The sequence below is a fragment of the Notothenia rossii genome (genome assembly GCF_949606895.1).
Source record: "Notothenia rossii genome assembly, chromosome: 9".
Classification (NCBI taxonomy): Eukaryota; Metazoa; Chordata; class Actinopteri; order Perciformes; family Nototheniidae; genus Notothenia; species Notothenia rossii.
In genome coordinates this window covers 64,891,834-64,911,446 of record NC_136907.1, presented here as the reverse complement: position 1 = coordinate 64,911,446, position 19,613 = coordinate 64,891,834, and the positions used below count along the sequence as shown (strand labels likewise).

General features: G+C 40.2%; 1 protein-coding gene across 1 annotated transcript in view; it reads right to left on the bottom strand.

Annotated features, from left to right (window-relative positions):
* Positions 1–19,613, bottom strand: part of kmt2cb (lysine (K)-specific methyltransferase 2Cb) — a 72,333-nt gene extending 52,720 nt beyond the window's left edge. Inside the window, exons 1-7 of the mRNA XM_079651033.1 lie at positions 18,869–19,613; positions 11,482–11,670; positions 6,133–6,221; positions 3,741–3,888; positions 2,155–2,361; positions 707–816; positions 425–534 (exon numbers count right to left, since the gene is read on the bottom strand). Coding sequence (XP_079507159.1) covers positions 425–534; positions 707–816; positions 2,155–2,361; positions 3,741–3,888; positions 6,133–6,221; positions 11,482–11,669 — 852 coding nt within the window. The 5' untranslated portion in view covers position 11,670; positions 18,869–19,613. The remainder of the gene's footprint in view (positions 1–424; positions 535–706; positions 817–2,154; positions 2,362–3,740; positions 3,889–6,132; positions 6,222–11,481; positions 11,671–18,868) is intronic.

Here is a 19,613-nt window from a genome sequence, read left to right as displayed (position 1 = left end):
GTGACATTTCTTTATGAATGACTGAGCTGAAGAAAACATGTGATTTATCCATTAATGTCTATTTGGAAAATTGGTTTTCTCAGCCTAGAGAATACCCCTGAATTTTGATTGCCCCTCATTCATCCCGTTTCCTCCAAGTCCTTTAAGTGTAAAAGTCACTCTGGAGATCAAGTGTTGGGCTTCAAATGCAGACTGTGCGCTGCTAACACTAGGAGCTAAGCCGCCATGAGGGCTCAGCCCCGGTGAGTGGCATGACCTTTTCCATTTCACAGCTGAGAAATCCACGCTGCCGGGGCCGACCTTTAACAGCCAGTCTGATCCATCAGCTTTGCTGTGCCTCACTGAAGCAGTCCCTCCCTGCTGCCCCAACACATTAAGATGGTGTTAACACCCATTAGTCCAGGGATGTTCTCCCCTAACTTACCTTTGTGCTCCCTGAGTCAATGGCTCTGTCCACATTAAGCAGAGATTGTCCCTCGCCCTCACAAACACCCTCGGACCACAAGGCACAACTCTGATGTGCCCAGCATTGCCCTGAAATGTAAAGACATAAAGGATGTTAAAAATGTAAAGTATAAAAGTATCGATATCTGCAAAGATTCTGGATCAGTGCTTTCAAAGATTCATGAAATAATTCTAATGCTACATTAAAATGCTGAAAGTGTTTTGTAAGAAGTACTTTACATGTTTAATGTATTTGCCTTACCTGACTCGAAGAGAGACTGGACGTTAAGATTTTGTGGAAGGCCGACATGAGAAAGTTCATCCCAAAATCGACTGGCTGGGTCTGGTTCCTCCTCGCAGCCTTCAGACCCACTGGAACAAAGGTTTGCAGAGAAAGCAGGTCAGCACAGGTTTTCTTTTTGTTTTGTTTTTTTAAAAAGAGGACAGCTAGAAGATATGCTACGCAGGAGAAAGACAGTCTGAGTGTATTTAAGAATGAATAGAGAGGAGAGATGTGCAGTTTTTACAAAAGCTGAGAGATGAAGACAGAGAGAATGAGCTGGGGGAAAATGTTAGAGAGCAAATAAAAAAACTGTGGGGGAGGAGGGTGAGGAGGAGGAGGAGGAGGAGGAGGAGGAAGAGGGCCATCTTGTTTGGCGTGTGCACAAGAGGCTGGCTGTTCTGTCTCATAAAATCTGTTGAAAAGGATGCGTTTCCCCGAGTCCCTGGCTAGAACTAGTGAGCTGCATAGCATGCGGAAAATGTGGAGAGGGAGCATTAGCATTTAAAAGGGACCTCAGTTCCAGTAAACAAACCAACGGCCAAAATCAAGAGACAGGAAGCATGATGGCACATTAATAACAAGCAGCCTTGACAGCTTATCGTTGTGTTTCATCACCTCATTATGGAATGGTCTTCTCCCACCTGCTCACATTTCTATAGACTCGCCCTTTCTCCACCACCTCCTCTCTGACAAATCAATATATAATTTCTCCTACTGCCCTGTGTTCTCTCCTGTGTGGCACAACCGAGGAATGGCCCCAATGACCAATCACACAGCAACAACACAACAGCTACTGGTTGGCTTGGCATGCGGCCAGACCCCCACTGCTCCCACTGCCCATTACGTCACTGGGAACCCAGAGAGACGCTGGTTCCAAAAGGACCAAAACAAATTAGGCAGCTGTCCAAAAGAGTCCGAAGAGGGTCTTTTGTTGGAACAGTGCGCAAATATGTAGCGCTCAAACACACACTCGGGAAAGGCTCATGTGCACCCTTCACCTGATATGCCATTGATGGGGCCTGTGGACACCGACTGCTAAGTGATAATTTAGCCTTCAAATGTAGAATGAAAACACAACCTGTTAACAGAGAGAGGCTCCTGAGCTTGAGTGTTTTTTGTGCATACTCCTTTGTGTGTATGAGCCATTGTTTGGGTATATATATATATATATATATATATATATTCATATTTGATCATTCATTAACCACCACCATTGTTTTGTTTCACTATCATAGTCCTCTGAGTATCAATACTGCTTTCCAGGGAAATGTTAAAAAGGTAATTTCACCCAAAATAAAATAATCAACAATAGAACAAAAATAAATAGATAACCACTAAAGAACAGATATTGGTCACAAAAAAGACTTTACAACATCAGTTATTTCCCCAACCAGTGGCCGGTATGACGTCAAGCCAAGCCTACTTACTTTGTCTTCTCCCTCTGTCCTGAGGTGGTCTCTCCGGCCATTTTTGGCTGAGTGGTTTTTTCACCATCACTGCTTTCGCTCGCCGAGCCTTCTCCACCCTTGTGACTGAAGAGTGCTTCAAGCTGAGGCGTGGTGTTGAATACTTGCAGATCCCCCTGACCTAGCAGGCTACGGCCACCGCAGTAACAGAAGGCACAGAGACGCTCACTGAAACAAAGAAAATGGGTGGTAAAGGGGTGTTTAATTATATATACCTACTGTGACTTAATACAGTGCCATGCACGTCACCATCAATTAAGGCCTTCCTCCTCCGGCAATTATTCCGGGCAGGAACACACTTGCCGAAATCACTTACTTGCGAAATCCACAACGGTATTTGGATTTTTTTCACATACACCTTAACCTTAGGTGTAATTGTTGGTATCAATGTCACAATACCAGAGATGTGTTGCTCTGTACAAATGCAAGTACAAATCCAGAATTCTCAATACCATTTGATACCATAGTAAAAACAAAGAAGTTTAATGCCATGTTCTTAAACGCCTTTATTATTATTATTATTATCATCATCATCATCATTATTATTATTATTATTATGAGCAGACAGTTTTTTTGTTAGAAAGTGAAACACGTCATAACTCCCTCTTTTATAATCGGTCTCATCTTGCTGTAAAAACCTTTCCTCCAAAAACTCAATTTATTCAAGTTCTTGCCAAAAACTCAATTATAGAAGACTACATTGAACACATCATGGTAACAATAATTTGTACTGAATAGAGCTTGAATGCACCATATTGCTTCTCTATGGAACTTCAGTGCATGAGATGCTAGCTTTAACGTTAACTAGCTTTCCTACTGCGTACTTAACACGGCTTTGTTTTTCATAATGTAGCATTCTCAGGGAAATAATGTGCGCCCCATTGACGTCTCAATAGGAATTTGACTGTGTCCAAAACGCATTTCCCATCTCTCCCAGGTCTCTTACAGTACCAGTGTAACTACAGTAGCAGAATTTTGGCATTGAATTTGTACCGTACCTTGAACCCTCCATAGCTTTGCTTTTAACAATATGTTCACTACATTAAGCAGTTAGTGCTGCATACATTTGAAGAGAAAGAAGTTGAAAAAACAGTACCTTACAAGAATATCTGGACATAAAACTGTAGCAGATTGCATGTAAAAGAGGCATTTTGGAGAAGAAAGGACAAGAAAAAAGAGAATAGCTGCCAAGAGTTGGAAAGTTGAGAAGTAAAACGGGTGGTAAATATGTATCAGATTTTTAAGGGATGCAATGGCCTGGTTAATAAGATCCCAGGAGATGCTGCTGGCCTGCCCTCCATCACTAGCATCGATAGCACAGACAGGCCAGAGATTGATTACAACCTTTAACAGAGTGGCACCTGGGAAGAGCGTGTTGCCTCTACCAGCTGATGACTCCATTTCGATTCATCCATGCATGTGTACACAGCAAGGCAAACAGCATGTCACATTGCTACCCACAAATACACAATTGCATACTAATGCTTGCACATGTACACATTATATAAACATTCATTTGGAAAAAAAGAAAAAAAAGCGTTTCTCACCTGCTTTTGTCTTCTCTACTCGCTGGGACAGATGATCCGGCAGAAGGGTCGGCTGGGGGGCTGTCGGCCCGAGGAGAAGAGGGCTTGTCCTCCTCTGACGCCTCAGTGGCCAACACTTCCATACTTTCTTCTGGCTGAATTGATGTATCTAAAATGTAAAAAAGAAAAAGAAATGAGCGGTTAATAAGTAACAAATACCTAAGGAGTAAATCCCTCCAGAGAATTAATGAGCATTGCTGTCGGGTCGACGTTGGCCTCTATGTTATAGGCTGCTCTTGAATTCAGTGCCAATTATGATTGTTAAATCAGCATGCAGCTTCTGACAGGTACAGGCCGCCATAGGGCAAGTTGATTGCATTCTCGTCAGTTTCCTCCAGGTCAGAAACACAGCCCCTATTAGTGAGATGCGGAGGGTAAAATATGGGGACCATATGCTCAAGCACTGATTACAGTAAACCCTCTGGGAACACCAAGCTCTTGTACCGAATAGCAATAACAATGGAGGCTGGGGGAAAACTTTAAAAATCACAGTTGGCAAAATGTCCCAAGAAGTGGGGTTTAATATTAATGGGGAATAATATGGCCTGAAATACAACTACCGTACACTCATTTGTGTAACTATCATGAGGGCGTTTGATCTAAAATTACAAAAAGAGGGCTCAATTCGCTGTGCTAATCATACAAAACAACTCCCAAAAGCACGCCTCGATGAGACTTTGGGCCATGCAGAATTTTCATTAACATTTCATTGAGATGTAATTAGGCTATTACTGCAATGATTCACTGTCATTTAATGGAACATCACAAAGACAAATAACACGTCCTAATAACTGAATGCATGTATAGTACACTTCCCACAGTCTTTGGATAGAAGTGAGGTCGCCTTTTTTTGTCAATATGCTACATGTTTTCATGATAGGCATGTTTGTTTATTTGTTACATTTGACATACAACTTTTAAATGCCATTATACAATAAGCAGGAGTTATTCATAACATTATGACAACAGATTTGAAATTCATTGAGCAAAGGTATACATTGCTTGACCTCAGCCGCACATTACTTACCGTAATTTTCGGACTATAAGCCGCGCCTTTTCCCCCATTTTTCGACGCTGCGGTTTATATAACGGTGCGGCTAATCTATGGATTTTTACAGCTAACGGCCACTAGGGGACCTCCTAAATCTATGGATTTTACAGGTTACAGTCCACCACCTTTAACTCTATGGGCTCTATGGCCGGTCCGCGCCCCCCCACCTGTGAGACAGGTAGCGCGCAAAAGTAAAAGTGGAACCGAGAGTGGTACGAGAGACAGAACGAGAGCAAGACAGACAGACATTACGAGAGCGAGACAGTTTGTCCCCGTACCACTGGTTGAAAACCACTGCTGTAGATCACTGCCGGTACGTGCGCTGGGAGCGCACCGTTTAAGTTTGAAAGTTGAAAAGTTTGTGTGTCTGAAACGCTATGTGATACAGTACAGTTTACACAGCACAGCACATGTTCTGTAGCTACTATTGCACTAAATGGTAACACTTGAATACGTTATGCAAATATGCAACTTGTTTGTTGAAATGTTAATAAATGGGAGTTTCCTCAAACAGCCATCTCTTTCCCGACAATCCCCTCTGTGCACGAACCCTTACATATGGTAATTAAACATCAAAACACCTGCGGCTTATAGTCCAGTGCGGCTTATATATGTACACATCGTTCAATTTAGCTGCTGCGGCTTATATTCAGGTGCGCCTTATATTCCGAAAATTACGGTACTTGTTCTTTATATTAAAAAAATATATTTTTCATGATAAAACACAAATCATTTCCTTATAATTGCCTGTTTAAGTAACGTAAACCACAGCTAAAAAAGTAGAGCAAGCCACTGTCAGAATTTCATTCCCCGATATCTCCAGCACAGCAACAGGGCAGCAAAGAGATGTATGAGAATGGGAGGCATGGTCACGTGACGTGATGTACACACATAAAAAAGCACATAAATGGGTCTGGAGAGACTGATGGGATTTTAAAAAGCTTTTAGAGGGCATTAGCCCAGGGCTCTTTCCCACTGCACCTCAATGCCAATCTCAGAGCAGGAGGAGAGATGGAAGCAGTAAGGGGAGGAAGAAAAAAAAAACACACCCGCTGTAGCTTCACAGCTCAAGTTAAACCCTTTCAATTATAGCCCTGAAGTAGAAGCATGGGGTGCCAAGAAAAAGCTCTCATCCATCCTTCTGCAGGAGAGGGAGACTCCTCTTCTACCTTTACTGAAATACCCTTTTGAAGCACTCTAGGCATGGGGCTGCGTAGATGTGCAAGTTCAAGTGTTACATCACTCCCTAGCGTAACCAACGTGTACATACTTGATCACAAAGGGGGGGTTGCAAAGTCTCACCTGTGTCCTGAGGGCCTATGGACTCTGTTATCTCCGTCCCATCCATGCTGTCCTCGTCATCCACAACAACCCTCCCTCTGGTGCGACCCCTAGGGTGAGGAAGAGAAACAGACAAATAAACATAGGCATTGCAAAAGAACAGGAAAAGAGGAAGTGCCCGCATTCGCCTCAGGAGTGGGGGTGGCGGGGCGGTCATGAATTAGTTAAATATAGTCACAGCTGTCACTGATTTTTAATGGAGGCACTCAGGGCTCTGGGCAAGGCGGAAGAGTGGTAGTGGGGGGTGCACAATGCAGACTGGTAGTATGTAGAGTTTAAAGATGGAGGGCAATCTGAATAACGCCACTCTAAAGATTAGAGTAAAGAGAATGGGTATTTAGATAACATTTCCTTATGGTATTAATGTAGCATTATTCTTAAATAAAGGACTACGCCCATGATAGGGTTATCAAAAAAAAAGAAAAATCTAAATATTGGTGTATGGTGCTCATACATCAAAACTGAAATGTGTGTTCATCTTTAGAGAGACATGTAAATACCTTTATCATTTACAGTCCCTGAAGGGATGACAACTCATTAGAGTAACTGAACGTGCTCTTGTTAAAATTCAAATCAGAATACACCCTACTTATTATATATGATAATAGCTCTGTAATTTACCTCAGCACTAACAAATATGTAATGATGAATTTTCATGAGTCATGTTTGGTATCCTGAACAGAAAATATCCTTAGGGTTGTTTGCACATTCATTAGGCGCTGTGATGTATAGCTTTGTACATAGTATATAGCTCTGGATAAAGACAGAAGGATTACACAAGACAGATAGTCTTATCCTTATATTTTATTATTCCAAAAATAGAGACTCCAACATTATTTTATGCAAGATCTAATTGATTCTACTTAAAGTTTTTGACGGTAGTCCCGAAAAAAGGTACAATAACAACCATCCTATTTAAATGATTAGTCTTAAGTAAATAGAATTATCATGGCAAACACACCATCTGATAGATCTCTGAATGCCAGTCAATAAAACAGCAAGACAACCTCTTATTATCAATTCTAATCAATAGCTACTCTGTTGCCAGCAGGGGCTACTGGGGTCCATTTGTGTGAAGAACAAAGCAGTTTGACCCTTGATGTATAAGTCACAAGGGTATGCACAGCTTAGTATATATTTCTTAGTAAGAATGTGATTGTTATGGAGAACTGCTAGTTTGCGACAAGGTCAATGCTCTATTATTTTCCAAATAAAGAACGCAAAATACTTTCAACACATTTATATAAAAAAAAAAAAAAGAAAAAAAAAAAAAGGCATGTTGGAGATTATAAACCTTATAAAAACACCAACATAAAACTATGCGAGGAGAACGCTGTACTATCGTATTTCAAGGTAAAAAACCAAGTTAGAAGTACTACAGCCTACTAGAGATGTGTTTTTTCACAGGTATTAAGTAATGATGATACAGCTCTTAACAAACGACAGTTTGTAAGTATCTACCAGAGAAGATTGACCGACTTGTCTCAAGTAGAGATGAAGCTGCCATGTGTAATTAGTATTGGGCTCAAACACTGCTTGTTAATAACATTTAATCAGAATTAGATATATGAAGCATCACTTCATATTTCTTTATGCATTTGTCCAAAACTGTGCATTTAGTGAACCAATTAATAACAGTGTTTTAGTATACTAATGCACGGCTGTCGGTAAACTTCATGCACACAACCCACATTTAAACATTATCAGAACTGACTGAAGTGTATAGCGCTGAACAATTTGATCAATTTAGACAATTTTATTCAAGCAAAAGTGTGGGAAAAGCTGCGTGTGTTTACAAAACATGTACCTTTCATTTGGGAACTTGGGCCCAAGGGGTCATTTGAAAAATACACATTTGATTTATTTTCCAAAATAAGGTTTTTTTTCCCGCAATACACACAATTTAAATATCTGGTGCAGTAGTAATCCTTTTTTTTCTTCACGTTTAAGAAAGCTTTGTCCATCTGTTCTATATTACACTAAAATGATTCCTACCACACCATTTAGCGAGAAAGTGAACCACAGCGCAGTACAAGGAAACAAACTGTGGTGGTTAGTTAAAACTGTACTCAAACTTGAGCATCAGCCGCGGTGGCTGCCCAAGTCCGGTCTAATAATACTCGACAACAGCTACATACTGACACTATCTATACAACACAATGCAAAAAACAATATCAACTATCAAGGAATGCTAAAAACCCTAATAATTTATTTGAATTTGGTTCATCTATATGATGCAGTAGTAAATCGGATTGCACCGTGCAATTGGGGTTTGTATGTAGAAATGCAATTACAGTTTGGATTGAGATCCAAGGCCAAAAGAAAACTCAATCAGAAAATCCTTTTCATGTGTCTACCTCCTGTTGAGTGACCCAAAAATATCTTCTTACTACACCAGTTCAAGACTTTCTATCTGGGAAGTCATGTTAAAAGTCATCTTTCTTAGCTATTATCACTTATAGAGAAGTCCTCACAATTTTAAAACACATCATTTTAAATGTAGAGATCAAAAAGGAAAGGAAAACCATTTCCATTTCTCACTGAATGTGCCATGTCAGCAAATCAGACAACCATGACTAGGTTTATACACATAAGCCAGTATGCCAACCCGTACAGATGTGTGCATGCATACACAAGCGGTTACATATACTATGGAAAGGTCTGTCAGTGTTTGAGCATCCTCCAACGGGAGCTCTGTTAAATTCATCTTGGAAACGCTGTGTGGAGGGAATAGTTGTCAGGGACACAAATTAAATAGCAACATCAATTGTTAGCATTCTTAGTAGGGAGAGAGAAAAATGAGAGCAGCATGTGTATGTTCCATGGGTACTCAGGAGGATACAGGGGGTTGGAAGTGAGGGAGGAGATGGTGGGATCGGGGGGTGGGTAATTTTCGGTGCCACCAGAGAGAAAAATCACAAATGGCTGGATGCCAAATCAACCCCTCCCTCTAAATGACTTCCATGTCAAGATAAGGAACAACCCAAAAGCTAAAGAATGACAGAAGAAGCCTTTAGCAAACCTTGGCTAAAAACATAATAACCTGTAAGCCTGAGTCAAGCCTAACTCTCTTAATTGACTAGAAGCAAACTCACCTATCCCACAGAGTGCTTGTTTCATGTTATTGTAAAGGGGCACACAGTTATTGCTGAGTCAGGCATGTGCCTTCCTGTAGTCACGGATAACATTAAGATTTGTGCATGACAGAATCTAAATTATATAATTCTTATAGGCAACAAGATTGTTTTAATTAATTGCAACATTGACAATAATTGAAGACTTAATTTGACAATAGAAAAATCTAACTAGGAAACTGCAAAAAACATAGTTATGTATACTATCAGCAAACCAAAAAATCATAAATGGTAAATGATCAATATGCAGTTACATTTTAATAAATGGTTGATGCAGTTTATTATTTGGCTTAACATAAGTCTACAGACAAGACTCTGATTGATTGTAAAACTGTTTGTTTTTTAATCAGTATGACATGTTTTGGTCTTTCATCCCGCTCACATTTTAGTGCTAAACATATTCTGTCTCACAGGCTTTAGTGTAAATGTTCACACATATAATTCTATAGTTAATTACTTTTAAATGGCTTTTCATTCTGGATGGCAAATTAAAATGCAAATATTATCTGTGTTTGACATTTTCATTTATGACTACAATCTGATGTATAGCACAAAGAGTAGTTGATGGCAGTACAGTCTTCACAAACACTGCTACACAACTCAACTGAAATTATAAATAACTGCGCAAAAGGCATTACATTTCAGCATTGAGACCGCCAGCAAATTCACTGACAAATGCTGAAGACCAACATTCAACCCCATACCCTGCACAACTTATCCCCCCCACAGTCCCACCACAGGGAGAAAGAGAGAGAAAAAAAAAAGAAAGAAAAGATGAAAATAATGCTGTGGTAAGTAGTTCCAGCTAGCAGCGTGCTGCCTGGAAAACCTGAAAAGGATTATGCTCTTCTGAAATGGACTGACTAGCAGATGGAGCGTGGGCAAATCTAGTAAATTCCAACAACCAGGTCTACAAGAGCCATTACTGACACTTCCTCCTTTGTCACAAGCAAACTGGCTTTTAACACTGGTCATTTTTATATTTATACACACACTGATTATATCCATTAGAAGAGGAAGCCAGTTGGTCTGTGCCATGAGGAATTTTCCCAGCTCTGTGAAATTGCTTCACTCTCTAGTGTATGTGACTGAGCATAGCAACGTATCATCTTATTACAGTTGGTCAAGTTTGGCTTCTACACTGCAGGCAGGTAGATTATGCCAGGAGGAACAGCCAACCTTATGCCTATTCCATAATAAACATGAAGCAACTCAAATGTGTACCAGGTCATTCTTCCACTGTGGCAGTGTGGCATTAAGGCATTGTTTGGATGCTTGCAGATTAAATGATCCATTGGGAGCAGGGTATTAAGATTGATTGAGAGGACAGACTAAGGAGAAGGTTAAGGACCTTTGTGGGCATTATGTTACCTAGCAGCTCTAAGCTGCATTATATGCTGCTATGGATGTCACAAAGAAGTCAGACCGTGTACAAAACCCTCATAAAGACATTTCTGTTCTGGCCTCAACTGTAATCAAGCTGCTGTGGAACTGTTTATAAAAATCATATTTGCAATGATGATATTTTATTAAAAAGCAAACCCAATCAACTACATGCAAACAACACAATCAGTTTTGAAGAACAAAAGGAAAGGCCCAAAACACAACAAAAATAATGTGTTTTTCTAGTAACACAGTAAATATGCCATATGTTTAAGTCAGACTGCCAGTCTGTGGACCTCGTTTTAAATATCTTCCAACGTTCTTTTAATTTCTTGGACAAAATAGCAGGATTCCACATTATCGAGATTTCATGATATGGTTTTGGGTGCTGCTTGATGTAGCCAACGCTTTTATCCAAGGTTACTAACAAAGCATCTCTACAGTGTTGGATTTAGTATCCCAAGGAAATTTGACATGTTGACTGCAGAGGCTAAGGATCAAACCTAAAACGGGATGCGGATCAAACCACTGACCCTCCGACAAAAATGGCCCCCATGACTAACAGCCGCCTTCCATGTTTGATATATGACAAAATAACTATGACAAATAAAAATCAAGCAATAGCACGATCCAGATGTTATGGAAGCAGAAAAAAATCCATTATGCAAAGCTACAAAATCAGTCGAGTCTTATCCGATTTTTTTTTTTAGATGGAAGTAAATATTACATTATTTTTCCACATCATAAACATACAAAAAAAGATTACTTTCAATATCCAAATATAAAAACCTACTTCTTTTTGTTCTTAGACGTGGATGAGAGTGGCGCCTGCGGTAGGATGACAGCAGCATCCTTGCGCGGCCTTCCACGTGGTCGTTTGTCTGCGTGGGCAGGACTTCCTGTGGACGTGGCCCCGACACTGCTGGAGGGCGGTGAGGGTCCCTGGTCAGAGGGTTCCACAGTCTTATCCTCTGATGACATTCTGAAACAAAGATGAGATAATGATAAGCGTTGTATGATAAGTAGACTTTAAACATTTACTCAACTTTTGAAAACAGGTGCCGATGTTCACCCGTTTTGTTTTCATTATGTTTAGAAGCTTTCAAGGACTGAATATAAAAAAGGAGACAATGGCATGGGAAGCATTCAGTAATCACTCCACATCCAGTGCTCTGGGTTTTCCATTTGCTGCAACCCACCCACTGAAAGAAAAGCCACAGTTCAATGGTAAAAAAAGGTGAATGCTGCCCTTTAGTTGTATTTTACAATGTGAAGTGTAGTTGAGAGCTGCCATGAGAGCACTGGTGACACAAAGGAACACAGAGTCTGAGGGAAATATCCATTGGCTATTTCCAAACGACACAAGAATCTCTCCAGCAGTCAAATTTGCCAAAATTGCATTGAATTTTTGTTGAGTTATCTGAATACAATTTGCTCATGGGATGTACTTGTATACTGGAGTGAGAGAAATGGCAATTTTCGCTACAGGCTGGGTCATGCCACTCTGCACCTCTCACATACCCGTGTCCAATCAGATGCCAAAACAGGGACAAATATTTTTTTCCATTGGTTCTTTTGGGGAAAAATAACCAATAATCAGCAGTGAACCGCTTCAACACGTGTATTTCGGTTTATTCATGGCATTCATTTTGTTATTCTACAGTATTGTTGTTTTATAGTTATTTGTTAATGTATACAACCCAATTTGTGTTCTTTGAAATTGAAAAGGATATTTTATTGTGTTTGTTACTTTCCTTGCAGTTGTATATGTCTTAAGTGTAATTTGGCTTGGCTTCCTATTTTGTATGGACATGTGTTTATTTTGAAGGAGAGTTAGCGCTGTTGACAGGAAGTTGTTGCTGCTATGGAAACAACGTGACGGAGATTAATGGAGAAAAGTCATTATCTAAAGACAGAGAAAGTAAACGAAAAAAAAACGAATATCCAAATAACGAAATTGAAACCCGAATAGTACTCCAACGAGCGAATATTCGGATACAGCCCTAATTCACATATGAACATGGGCATTAAAATTAGCTGAATAAAAAGGAAGCAAAAAGATGGCAAGCAATGTTGTAGGCATATGTGATATAAGATGTGCATGTTTTCTACCACTTGAATGCTCGTAATTACAGTTTAAACAATCTAAACTAAATGTTGACCACTGGGCATTTCCCATGGATTTTTTCCAGTTAATTGACCTTTCTCCAAGCCATGCCCCCCACTGCTATTCAGTCAAGCCGTCTTGACTTGGCATAGAGCCCAATCTGTCACTAACTGCATACCTTGAAGAAAAATTATCTAACTTTGAAAAAGCGAAAGATCCATTTCAGAGACAAAGGCCTATGATACAAGTCTAAAGCATACATCCAGGATTTAAAACTGACTCAGCTGTACTCTGCTAATGTTATCTCGAAATATCTCAAAAGGTGAAGTTTTGGAAACGTATATCCCCTTCCAACCACCCTGGGTCACGTCTATGAATATTACACATGCCCCAAGCAGAATGTTATCCATGACTAGTTTTTAATCAGCAAAACCAGCCTGAAAATAAAGTCAACCTGAATCGACTATGAAAGTCTTTGGAGAAAAGAAGAATAGTTGTCAGAACGCTGCATTCGAGGGGTGGGAATTAGCAAAGGGGAAATTCCATTTAGAAAAGCTTAAATCTTTCTCGAAATAGGTGTACGAGTAGGAAACTCTATTGAAGTTATGAACACCATAAAATAGGGTATTCCTTAATTTAGTGTTCAGGTGGATTGTAACGAAAGAGGGTAGTTTTATTTATGTAGTTTTGTAATTTTCATGATCAAACCTTTACGTTAACTCTCGTGCCTTTTATGACATGATCCGCATCAGCTGTGTTTGTCCACTAATATATCCAGGTTTTTAATTGTTATTTGTTGAGATTGTGCAGTAGGGCTTTTGCTCTGACGTAGTACAGCAAATGTTCTGTTAATCACTGAGAGCTTAACTGTTGCATGATAAAAGTTTGTATGAATAAAGATTGGCATCGATTTTATGTGGCTGACAGCACTGTCAAGACGCTAATTTCACATTAGTACAGTGACCGAACACATTGAGCAGGGTTTCCCACACAGACTATACTTGGGCGGGCCGCCCAGGTATATTAACAGATGCCCAAGTATATTTTGCAAACCATTTAGGTGTTTTCTTTTTATAATTTTTTCTTTTTTATTCGTCCGTGACCACGACACCATCTGTGATCGATTAACTTGTGGACAATGGTCCCTCGCTCCCTTGCTCTGATCTCGCCTCCTTCTGGCCTGTTAAGTGGCTTGCCTTACACAGGGTGACTGGCTGTCCACATGATGTGGCCTGCCGACATGTCCACTGTCATACAGATCATAAATCAAAGCCCTTGATTGGTCTCTGTGTGTCATTCAAGCTTGGGATAACCTCAGCTCAGGTGAGGTAAAGGACTCTCTGAGTGTTTAGATAGTTAACTTAGTCTTAAGTTCTCAGTGGGTCTCAAACGGTGTGGTCACCATTTATGTAAACACATATTTCCATTTGAGAGGGTAGTGATTGGTCTAATGGATAGTGAGGTGGGCTGAAGATCGGAAGGCTGTGAGTTCTAATCCCGCCAGGAACACCACCACTAGTGTGCCCTTGAGTAAGGCACTTAGCCCTTAGTTACTCCAGGGAGAATGTCCCTGTAATCGGTCATTATAAGTCGCTTTGGATAAAAACGTCAGCTCAATGAAATGTAATGTAATGTGATTAGTAAAATATGAATAAATAAATAAAAAGTTAACTAAGTGAAAAAAGGTAAGATACACTTTTAAAACTTGTTGAGAGCTAAAACTAGTCTTTGCTGCTGCCTCAAAGAGGAGTAGGGAGGAGGAGAGAGACAGGAGAGGCTGATTCAGGAGCACAGACACACTCATAACTATAAATGAACTGAAAATAAATTAATAAACAAGTTTCAGTGTTTTTTTCATATTGGAAATATGTTATTTGTTATGGCTATGATTTTATGATTATTGAAATGTATACAGTTCTGTTTAATATAGGTGTTTCCATAGATCTAGTCTCTTTATTTTCCCCTCAAAATGCACCAGATTGATGCCTTTAAGTCCAAAATTAAAAAGAAAATCTTACCGGGGGAGCATGCACCCGGACCCCCCTAGAGGATTTGAGGTCGACTCCCACTTTAAATCACATGGATAGGTTCCTAAATACATTTATAAATACATACATTTTTTTAAATAGTAACCCACTTCCATATGTTTATGTGTGGGTAGTAGATTTAAACTATAGGGCTATCATTATGGGCCCTGCCTGTACCTGCCTGTACCTGTTCGCTCTGTCATCGCGTGAAGGGTCTGCTAACAAGCGACCAACAGAAAGGTTAATGTTGTTGCACGTCACGTCACCTCAACCCCCCCGCTACCATCACCAGGCAACATTTGAGCATCCTGCAAGTTAATGACCAGATATTTTTTACAGTAACTTTGATCTAGAATAAATTAAATTATAAAAAGGCAGGAGAATTCTGAACATACATTTCTCATGTGCTCTGTGAAATCCAATGGTATGCTCATGTTGGTTTGTGTCCGCTGGACATGAAAGCTAAAGGCATCAGTTGGTTGAAACTGATTAATTAGCCCATTACACTCTATATAACAGCTGTGTTTAGGTGAGTTTATGTTGAAGTATTGGAGTTTCAGGCTCTGCACTTTCCCTCATCACCTCCTACCTCAAAGACGGCACCTACAGGGTATCTTGGAGAGGGTCTGACTCCGACCCTTGTCAATTATCTACAGGGGTCCCTCAGGGCTCTGTCCTCGTCCCCTCCTCTTCTCTCTGAACACAAACTCGTTCAGATCGGTCATTAGCCCGCATGGTTTTTCATACCATTGCTACGCTGACGACACTCAATTAATTTGGTATTTTCCCCGTTCTGAAACCCAGGTTGTCGCACGCATCTCTGCTTGTCTAGCTGATATCTCTCAGTGGATGTCTGCTCTCCACCTCAAGCTCAACCTTGACAAGACTGAACTGCTTTTTCTTCCGGGAAAAGATTGCCTCTGTTGTTTCCCCGACTCAGACTGCAAGGAATCTGGGTGTGACCCTAGATAACAACCTGCCCTTCACTGCAACAACCCGCTGCTGCAGATACACTCTTTACAACATCAGGAGGATACGTCCCCAGCTGACCCAGAAAGCGATGCAGCTTCTGGTCCAGGCTCTCGTCATCTCACGCCTAGACTACTGCAACTCCCTCCTGGCTGGTCTACCTGCATGTGCCATCCGTCCTCTGCAGCTCATCCAGAATGCAGCGGCTCGTCTGGTCTTCAATCTTCCTAAATTCTCCAACACCACACCGCTCCTCCGCTCCCTTCACTGGCTTCCAGTAACTGCTACAATCCACTTCAAGACACTGGTACTTGCGTACCATGCTGCGAATGGATCTGGCCCTTCCTACATCCAGGACATGGTTAAATCGTACACCCCAGCACGTGCACTCCGCTCTACATCAGATAAACGGATCCCTGCACCCGCACTGCGAGGGGGACGCAAGTTCCCATCAGCAAAAACACGTTGGTTTGCTATCCTGGCTCCAAAATGGAATGAGCTCCCCATTGACATCAGGACAGCAGAAAGCTTACACATCTTCCGGCGCAGACTGAAAACTCATCTCTTTAGACTCCACTTCGAGCAATAAAATGAAAAACAAAACAAAAAGAAAAAAAGAAAAGAAAAAAGAGCACTTATATACTAACTAAGCACTTACATACTAACAAAGCACTTATATACTAACAAAGGACTGGCTTATCTAAAGCCTGTTGAGTAGCATTTAAAATGGTTTGGCTCTATGAAACCTAATGTACTTATATGATTCCGTTTTCTTCAAGTTTGTATCTTCTTGGTCGAATGCACTTATTGTAAGTCGCTTTGGATAAAATCTTCAGCTAAATTAAATGTAAATGTAATGTAAAGTATATGGTGAAAGAAAAATATAGTATATAATTGTTAATGCTAGATTGAAAACGTTTTTTGTAGTCTTAGGACCAGGCAGTGGTGCATTTTAATACAAAAAGTATTATTAAACCCTAGTATAGCCCAGCTTGATTGTAGTAATTATGCTTGTTGTGGGAGGTATTTTGTATTTTTCTAAAATGTTTGCCTCGTGTTATTGGACTTCAAGGTTGTTTTTTAAATCTAGACTGTCTTGTGCTTTGTTTATGTCTTTGTCTTTAACATATTGGGTCAATATTTGAAATAAGTGTTTACACTTTAACATTATATCCTTTGGATACTTTTGTTTCCTTGTCTGATAAGCCATAAATAATGGCTAAATCAATGTAAAACCTCTTTAATAACTACAATGGACAAGAAAAACCTGACTAAAATCAAACATATATTTCCCACTACTTTACATCCAGGGTAATCCAAGTATTTAATAATGCAACCTCACAAACCTCCTTTAATAACCCAAATTCACCTCAGTATTTGCACCACTATCCAAAACTACTTTCAAGCAGGAGATAAAAGTATGTTTTACTCACTAGTATTAATTTCTGAAAGGCAGATGCAAAATATTCTCAAAAGCCATCCGCTAACTTGTTTGTCTGTCCCAAAATAAAATTACATCAGAATAAATGATGACTAATATTTACGATGAGTCATGACAAAAGTCAATGTTGCTAGATGTAATCTTAATAAAGCAGAAAATGCCACTAAAATGGGGCTAATTTCACATTACATTGTATTCTTTGCCATTTCACTTCATGTGTATAACACAATATCAATGCTGAGATGGGGTGCTTGGCACCACATTACATTAATGAGCCTTTAGAACATTTGTTTTGTCCTGAACATTTGTTTAAAATGACTTCTAATGGTGGTTTAATTATCTCAAAATGAAAGAGGTAGGAGAGGCCTTAATGTGAGCTGTTAGATATTGTGGAACTGACACCATCTTTCTGTGGTAATTCTCTCTTTCCCCTATGTCTATATAAGCCTCCAGGCTCCGGACAGATGGTGGTACAATAACACCAAATACCACGAGAAATATTAGTAATTACAATGGTTACACTGTCAGAACAATTGTTCAGAAAGATGCTTGTGAGCCTAAATCCTCAGATAAGAAACAGGGTCTTACTGTTACCTGAAGCACTGTAAGTGGTGATGCAATATACATAAGTTGGATAAGGACCATTTTATAACCATATTTACAACTAGGGAAGCCTCAAATGATAGCGATGAGAATAACGTTTATTGTTAGGGCATCTCAGGCTAAGATCCGTTGACTACTAGGCAGTCACGACTACTACAGGCACAATTGGATACATGCTAACATTAGCTTTTGTTAACTCAAGCTTGGGCACAAAGCAGTTGAATACAGCTAGCAATAGCTAGCCTGTTGTGTTGAACTCTGTCGCCTTTTCTGTGGAGACCCCAGTCAAAAGTAACATTTACATGTGACTGCATATGCACAGAGAAATCAATCAAAAGTTCATATTTAACTGGCATTACTATAGACTGGATTCAGCTTTCAGAGAAATTAGTCGGTAGGATAACTTTGAAAGAGGTTCACACAGCAAACAGGTTACATAGGTTGCAGTTAGTTGGCCAACTCATCGTACTAGCGTGTAACTAACGCCTACTCCAAAACACCAATCACTCATGCTTCAGCCTTTTGTTGTCCCACAGTTAATGTTACATATAATAGTCTGAGGATGATGGCAAACTTAACAACCTCAACTACGCTGTCCGTAAGACAAATTAGTATCTACAGGGCAATGATGAGCATTTGTGCCCAACACACACAAAGGCTCGGTCTATCCATTGAAACGGAAATGTTCTGTGGAACTACAATGCTACACAAAAAGTGAAAATGATATACAATGACGTAAGCTTCGGTTTCTGCTTCTTGGTATACATTAGCAGTAGAAGTGTGTGAATGCTGACTGCATACAGTGTGTTAAACAGTGAAGATATAACGTTAACCCTCTGTTTCTGTTTATATAGAACCTTTCTATTGAATGATCCGTTCCGTGGAATAGTCTGAGTCATGAAAGCCAAGGCGGCGACAAACCCCCAACATCAGACTGGAGGTGGATAATGTTGGCTCAGCTTTACTTCACAAGGTGAATGCTAAACAAATCTAGCGTGCATTAAAAAAAATTGAACATCACACTGTAGCTTACCTTCCAGCCCTATGAATAGCGAAGTATCCTCTTCATATCCAAAATACCGGGGGATGAAACGTCGCACTTTTATCACCCAGCTAGCTAGCAAGCTAATGGAGCTAGCTAGCCTCTCTCCAATGAAGCAACACCGCAGTTCTCAAAAATGCATCACGCATATCATTATATTCCAACGTTGCAATGTTATTCCCAACTTTGCCCATTTGATGGAAAGGCAGATGATGTAAATCCAACAGAAAACCGCTTCACTTGCACACACATTTGTGGGGATCACTTTCCTTTCTCCAATGACAGCTGTCGTCGCACGAGTTCGGGTTATATAGCTAGTTGGTGTTAGCCACCCAAGTCTACGGCAAAACAATTGTACCATTAACGTATAAACAAGCCAAAATCCAAGCAGCTGCAAAAGTCAGCACCCTGTAAATCAAACTTTAAATGTGAATCATCAGCGAATATACAGCGACGCGCAGAGCAAATGTTGGGTGCCGACCGCTTGGTTGGCAACTGGTTCTATTTTCTTCAGCATCGACAAGCTGCGGGACCAAGCGGCCAGATAGGAGACTCTCGCAGCCAGCTTGCCACGCAGTAACAACCGCCTCCAAAGACATGTAAAAACAAACACTAGCTTCCCAAAAACAACATTTCGCTTTCAACAGTGGCCGAACTGCGAAATTCCTATCAAATATCACTAAATTAACTTGAGGATGACGCTTCGGCGTACTCTATAACGGTGGCCATATCTAAT